The sequence below is a fragment of the Pteropus vampyrus genome, unplaced genomic scaffold (genome assembly GCF_000151845.1).
Source record: "Pteropus vampyrus isolate Shadow unplaced genomic scaffold, Pvam_2.0 Scaffold140, whole genome shotgun sequence".
Lineage (NCBI taxonomy): Eukaryota > Metazoa > Chordata > Mammalia > Chiroptera > Pteropodidae > Pteropus > Pteropus vampyrus.
Window position 1 is genome coordinate 4401036 of NW_011888921.1, and position 7522 is coordinate 4408557.

At 45.4% G+C, this 7522-nt stretch overlaps 1 protein-coding gene across 2 annotated transcripts in view; it reads right to left on the reverse strand.

Moving 5' to 3' along the window:
* The window catches only part of ZNF641 (zinc finger protein 641), a 7974-nt gene continuing 452 nt past the window's right edge, over positions 1 to 7522 (reverse strand). The window contains exons 1-6 of one of the 2 annotated variants that reach the window (XM_011368224.1): positions 7448 to 7516; positions 4557 to 4765; positions 3851 to 3942; positions 2788 to 2917; positions 2027 to 2140; positions 1 to 1133 (exon numbers count right to left, since the gene is read on the reverse strand). In XM_011368224.1, the coding sequence (XP_011366526.1) occupies positions 379 to 1133; positions 2027 to 2140; positions 2788 to 2917; positions 3851 to 3942; positions 4557 to 4740 (1275 nt within the window). In that variant the 5' untranslated portion in view covers positions 4741 to 4765; positions 7448 to 7516 and the 3' untranslated portion in view covers positions 1 to 378. Of the gene's footprint in view, positions 1134 to 2026; positions 2141 to 2787; positions 2918 to 3850; positions 3943 to 4556; positions 4766 to 7447; positions 7517 to 7522 lie in introns of those variants that run through there. The other variant, XM_023535468.1, reaches the window with a different exon arrangement.

Consider the following 7522-nt stretch of genomic DNA (forward strand, 5'->3'; position numbering starts at 1 on the left):
TATAAAGATAATATAACAGTTATAGTATACAATGATGATACTCGAAATATTTAACAATGGTATGGCATAGGCTCCAACTAATCATAATGGATCTCAGCCATAAACCACTGGTACAACTGTACTCTTGAGAAAGGGCTCAGGCTGAATATCAGCTCAAGCAGCGAGCACTGTTTCCCAAAACTTTTGCCCAAAGAATTCTATCTTATGTCGTATCTCACAGAACTGGTGAGAAATGGTCAGTGCTGGAACCTCATCTTTTGAGGGATGAGGTCAAGGCTCATGATCCTGGCTGTTGGGTGCAGGAGAGAGGCAGCTCTAGCAGAGACTGCTGGTAGCACCGGCTGATAGATGTGACCACAGCTGCAGCAGAAACAGATTTCAAAAGACAGATGTCCCTTTGTCCCAGCTGCTCCGGGGACTTTGTCCCTGGTGGGTCAGCAGGTGCCTGTCCAGGTGATGTTTACGGCCAAAGCTCTTCTCACAGCGAGGGCACTGGAAGGGCTTCTCCCCGGTGTGGGTCAGCCAGTGTCTCACTAGGTGGTGCCTTCGGCCAAAGCTCTTCCCACACTCAGTGCACACATGGCACTTTGGCACTGGTGGGGCCCGCTGCCGTTTCCTAGCCCCAGGGCTCTCTCCAACCTCTTGGCCCTTGCAAGATTTGCCTTCTGCATGCACTCTCTGGTGGCTGGCCAGATGGGAGTTGCACCGGAAATTCTTGCCACACTCAGAGCACCTGCTGGGCTTGTCATGTAGGTGGGTTTTCTGGTGCCGGATCAGGTGATGTCTTCGCCCAAAGCTCTTCTCGCACTTGAGGCAGCTGTAGGGCCTCTCCCCAGTGTGCGTTTGCTGGTGCCTCGCAAGGTGGGAGCCCCACACAAACTGTTTCCCACACTGGGGGCATGTGTGCGGTCTTAACAGGGAATCCATCTCTGTGCTACACAGAAGGTTTGAGAAGCTATCTTCCTGAAGAAAAGGTGGGCCCAGGAGCATTCCTCTGGAGCTCCTGGGCATGGAATCCCAACTTTCATCCTGCTCTGGGTTCCAGAGAACTGTATCTTCAGACACACTAGATAACATTCTGGGAGGTTCTGCTTCTAGTTCAGGGGTATCCCCCTCATGCTCACTTCCATCTCCTGTGGAGAAGGGAAAATACCAACCCCAAGAGGGGAGTCACAAGAGAGTACCCCAGACCCAAGTCACAGGTGAGGTTGTATGATGTCTGCTAGGGCCTAAACATCACCCTACAAAGGCTGAGAACAGATTTTAATGTACAAAACAGTGAAAGAGGTATAGAAGTTAAAAGCCTAGGCTTAGAAGACAGACTACCAGGTCTTGAATCTCAGCTTTCTCACTTCTGTAAGCCTTCATTTCCTCTTCTGTAAAATGGGAAATCTTATAAGATAGATAGCTCAGTACCTGCACATAGTAAGCACTTAGTAAATAGTCTATGCTATTGTGATTATTTTTTACTATCATTTTTTCCCCACTGGTTTTTGTTTGTTTGTTTTTTTGAGTTTTTTGTTTTTGTTTTACTATTACCATCTTCCTGCCTAAGCATAAATAGAGAGCGTTAAGAAACGTGCTGCAATCATCATTGGCTGGGTGACCACCTGTCAGTAATACCAGAGACATTATGGAAGGCATTTCTACAATGGGTGGGAAGTTTAACAAAAACAACATCAATGATAACAACTACTAACATTTATTGAGTGCTTATTATGTACCTAGTACTGTTCTATGTTAACATATTTAAGTCTCACAATGTTTTACATATGAAGAACACAAAGAGAGGTTAATAACTTTTCAAGGTCCTACAGATATGGTCCTGAATTCAAATCCATAAAGTTTGCCTCCAGAGCCTACCCTCTAAACCAGTCCACTACACTGTGTTGCTTTTGAAGAACAAGATCTCTAAAGCTTTTGACTTTATAACTTTCTGAGGCAGAGGAGGGTTTAGAGGGACATGTAATAATGACACTCCAAGAGGGGTGAAGGCAGTGACTGAAAACCCATTCTACATTCTTACCTGTATATGTGACCCTCAGGATGTCCCTCTCCTCTAAGTCCTGCGGGTCAGGGACCCACTGTTCTTCCCCTCCTTCTAATTGAGAAAGCATGTCCAGTTTGGGAATTGGAAATCCTGCCCATGGGAAAGGAAAATAAAGATGTCAATTAGTTCAACCGTAATTCTATATTTCTGAGAAAAGATTTTTCCTAGATTGTTCCTTGGAACTCTATATAAAAGAATACAGGCCTTTTCTTCCTTCCCACTTCCATTTTTTAAGTCCCTCTTCTTTCTTCTAGGAAATCACGATCTCTTCCCCAACGATTCTGTTTCCTTCCACTTGTATTTAAAATAATTCCAGCCCAACTGTCCTTTCTGGTCATTTCTGAAGTGAACTGTCCTTTCACTTCATTTAATTAGCTCTAAAACAGCTGTCCCATCCCCTGCACTCCCACCTTTCCCTAGATAGTTTCTGAGTTTCTAAAGACACAGTTCCATCTCTTAGATGTCCTTCTCTCTGCTTTCTAAGAATCTGCCAATTCCCAACTAAGAAGAATCTAAAGTTTCCATAATCCAGCATTATCTTGCTGTTGTCTTTTTAAAAAAATGATGCCTCACTTCCATTCTTTTGATTAGCCCTAGTGCTTGTTCTCTGGCGGAAGCCTAGGCTGATTCCCTACCAAGAGAAGAAAGCTAGACAGACACTATCCAACAGCCCTAGAGCACATGGCTCCATCCTCCCAGAGCATAATCTTTTAGTGGCTGGGGAAGGTCATGCTTACTTAGAGAGACCACTATCCCACAGTTTTCCTGCATGACATATTCTCCATAAAAGTCTGTCTGAGAAGGGTCCAGGCTCCGCCACTCCTCCTGAGAGAAGCACAGTGACACATCCTTGATGGTTACCAGGCCCTGAAACAAAATGTAGCATCATCTGTCACCAGCTGTTCCTTAAGGAAAATGTGATCTCAGTATAAAAGGCTAGGATATTAGAGGAGAGAAGGCAAGAGAAGATCTAGAGAAAGAATTGCCCAGAGGTCCCTGGGTAGGGCACGCAGTTTTGGTGAAGGGAAAATGAGGAGAGGGGTAAAGGTAATGGTCATGAGTGAGGATAGTGTCTCTAGAGGAATTTCTCAAGTGGGACCATGAGAAGTCAGAGGCACCAGAAACTCACTGCTCCCTCTATTTAGCTACAGGTGTCTGCCCAGTCTCTTCTCACCTGCCTTACTATTTTCATTGAAGAAACTGTGTACTATCTCCTCCTTCCTCCACTTGACCTTTCCTTTTCTATGAGCACAAAATGACATATATAAACATTCTCCCCCATCCCTGCCATCATGCCATATCATTATCTTTTGACAGTGTTCAGGAGTCCAGATTCTGGAGCCAAATTACTCCTACTTCTGCCATTTATTAGCATTATGGTTTTACACAAGTGCCTTAATCTCTTCCTGCCCTTTTCCATAAATGCCCCATCATCCATCCAATCCTGTCCACTTTATGTTCTTCCAAACTTCCTTCAGGTTCTCTTTTCCTAATCTTTCTAGATTTATTTCTTAAAGGACTAATGAATCATTCTTAAAATCCCCCTGTGGATAGCACAGTAGTCGTCTATTTAAAAAAAAAAATCAAAATCTAACCCCTAGGAATTCTGCTCTTGTTATTCCTCTATTCATTTTGTCAAAGGTATTATGAGCCCCTTGGAAAGGGGCAGAATCTGTTCAGTTATAAGATGAACATTCTATTAGTTATCATGTGAAATAACATCAGTAGGATGATGCTAAGGCTATAGGGAGGCAGCAGTGATGAGACCCTGGGAGAGGCCAAGGGAAGCACACAGCCCACCTGTGATCCGGCTGCAAGAAGTGCAGCTGCCATCTCCCAATCTCCGGTACTCCCCTCCTGGGGAATGGCAGGAGCCCAGGGAGCCGACTGAGCTGGTAGGAGAGAGAGGAACCATTAGAGATGGACCATACACCCTTTTCCAGTAAGAGTCTGGGCCCCATTTTAGAGGGGCTTAGGGATCACATTTTTTCCCTATACCTATGCCCATTGGTAGAACTCAAATGCGTAAATGTAGAAGAGACCTTCACTCAAAATATTCTGTAAGAGTATCGAGTGGTTTTTAGTAGAGCTGTCATCCATCTCTACTAGACTAGCTGTGGTCTGAATCTGTATTATTTGAATGTAATTTTCATCTTGCAAAGTACATCTTACTGGGTGTGTTCTCCAACAGTAAACAGTGTTGCTGTCACTTCCTTTGTCTCAGACATTCAGTACCACTAAGCATGCATATGCAGCATATGGAGGGAATGATTATGCAAGAAATGGGAGAAACCTAGTTGCCTGGTCTGCAGAATCCAGGAGCTTCTTATATTCCCATGACCAGGGCCCAGGAAGAATTGACTAGTCCTGGTATTGATTATGTTGTTCCCATGGCAATTTGGGAATTTTTTTTTAATTTGGGAATTTTTAACTCTACTTTTGAACAGAGATTAGAAGACTACTGTCTGCACTGTGCTTCCCACACTCACACCCTCCAGGCTCTCACCCTTCTCTTGAAGGGACTGTGGCTCCTCTTCAAGGTCACAGCACAGGTGTTCCAGCGGCCCTGGTGCTGTTCTCCACGGCCCCTCCTCTTGGCTTCCCCTTTCCACATGCGGCTCTGCTCCATCCAGCTGGACATTTATCGATTCCCATCCTGTCCCCAGGGCTGCTGTCTGTTCTGAAAGCATTTTTGCTGCAAATCCAAATTGTGACCTGAAACAAATTCATATCAGTTGTGCCCATGAAAATGGAAAGGGTTGGCATTCCTAATGGAGTTATGGAGAATAGCCCATGGATAAAAGATGAAACTGGATAAGAGGAGCTTGATGGAAGATGAACTTTAAAAGCTTGATGTGTTTCAATCAACTGAGCCTGAGCCCAGCTTCTTGGAGGAACTAAGAAATGGACAGGTGCTACAAAGCAAAGTCACTAATGGTTATTTTAGGACCCTCATGGTAGAAATAGAATATCCCTGAAGGCTGGAAGAACTTCCTTTTAGAGAAAGGAACAATCCTGGAAATTCAAAAGCTATGCATTAATTTGAACCACTGAAAATACAGTAAAGTAAGCAATTGAAACATGCAAGAAGGAATGCACGCAGACTTGCACTCAACAAAAATAGATGTCATTACATATAAGATTTTCTGCCACAAATCTTATTCTCATCAATTAGTTTAGAATGAAATGACTACTATAAGTTCCAGCCAAAGGGTGTATTTGTGTCATGAGCACATACCTCTATTATGAAGCCAAATGAAATGTTGCCTCACTTAGGACGAGCCTCAACAAAGAGACATATGACCTGTCCCTCTGATGGAGAAAATGAAAACTGATAGTAATTATGGTAGAAAGACCAATAACTTGAAAAGCAGGTGTAAGACTCCAAAGCAACCCTAACAGATAAAAGGAATTGTTGGTAAGTGAGGAGCTAATGTCTAACTGGAAAAGTAAAAAAGAACAGAAAAGGTTTGGCCCAGAAGTGGAAAGGGAGAAAGCATTTGCTGCTAATATGACCCCACTGTGAATTAACAGGCCTTTCATTTAAGACACAGGAAAGAACCTAAGACACAGAAAAGAACCAGTCAGATCTCCTTAGAAAAATATATTCTATTTTAAAGAAAGGTATGGGGAAGCCAGAGTGTATACATCAGAAGAAATAAAAGTGAAGAAAAGGATGGGAAATACGGCCATTGAGGAAAAGCTAAAAATGATGCACATAGTTTTCTCTCACCTAGGGAAGAAGGCTGAAGAATGATACTACCAATGAATAAAAAGAGAGAGTTTTCTATCTATACAGATCTCTTCTTTTGATTTTAAGAGAGGAGATTTAGGTTAGATGAAAACATTTCTTAGCAATCATCTGGCAGTGCGCAGGACTGGGTATGTGGACTCTTCTTTTCTCTGGACATCTTAGGAGCAGAACGACAGTTCCCACTTGTGTTGTGATAGGGGCCTCGCTGCCTTATGGCAGAGAAACCGTCTATGAGACTGAGCAGAGTCCCTTTCTCCTTGGCAACATAATATTTTTGTGATTCTTATTCAATACTCAAGCAGTCATAGCCAGTGAAAAGCTTCCAAAAACAGGTCAGAACCTTGGTAACTATCCTGGCTCATTCACATCCACCCAATAACATTTGCAAAAACCCAGGAGCCCATGATAGGTCATGACAGATAACAAATTGTTTATTTTCTTGCCATTTGTCTTTGACAAAAGAGGTAGATGGGAACCCTAAGCCCAATTCACAGAAAGGGAACAAATTCTCCTTTCATCTCGGAAGTCCAAAGACGTCTCAAGGCCTCGTGGGAGCATCCTGGATTGATTCCCAGTTTAAGAGGTTTCCTTTTCAGAGACTTTTCATGAGAAAGGAAAATTCCATTTTAGCTCTTTCCTCTGAATTCCACCCCTGTATTCACTTCACTTTTAACAATTCCCCCTCTCCACCAGAGGTCTTCCTTGTTCTCTAGCTCCTATCTAAAAATCCTCCCTCAGGGCTTTACCTCTAGCTAAATATCTGGACACCTGTCTCAAACCCATTTCTCCATCTCCCCAGCAGCAGAGTCCTTTGATGGGGAGGCTTCTCTTTGCAGAGCCCACTGGGCCAGCTGTGAACCTCTCCAGACCAATGACAGAAAACCTGTGGAAGTGCTAGCAAAAATCTCAGCAAAGGAAGGGATGGGTACTTGTCCTCTAACTGTATTTCCTATGATGTCCGCTCTCTCAGAGCCAGCACCCAGGCAATTAAGATGTCAGCTCTACCTGGTTTCTCCTGGATCCAGGACGATTCCAGGCCTACTGGAGTGGGGTTCTAGGGCTTTCATTTCCTCCTTTCCCTCACATATCTGGAGGGCAAGGCACCTGCAGAAGTTAGTTTTGGCAGCCAGTGCTGCTGGACAGAGAAAGGGCCATGATATCAAAATGAGTAGCCCAAGGGCACAGGGACAAGTGGCTCTCTGTCAGAGAAGCCTGGCCCCTGCCCCAGCTGGGGCGTGGGCAGGGCGGGCTCCTGCTCGCGAGTAAGGTTGCTTCTTCCCTCCTTCTTGTCACAGTGCCCCTGGAGAGGATCAGATTTCAGAGAATCCGAGAGAGGCAGAGCTGGAGCAGGGGAAGTGAGGTCAGAAAACAGGTTTCCCGTGAACTGGGACAAGAGCATGTGAAGAGAAAAGAGCCATGGGGTAACCTGTGCGCGAGTGACAGCGGCGGGAACCCGCGAGGCTGACAGGGCGACGGGCGAGCACATAACGTCAGTGGAGCCGACCCCAGGGAAAGGCAGCGACCTGGAGGCCGCGTCGATTTTCCTCCCCGCCCCCACGGGTGACCGGGCCCCCACCCGCCGCCCCAGGAAGCCAGGCGTCCGTCCCTCCAGCCGCGACTCCCTCCGGCCCGTCCCCACTCACCCCGGTCGGCTTGGCCTGCGGCCCGGTGCCTCCCTCCGGGGCGCCGCCTGCCCCTCCCCTCTGCTTTTCGCTTCG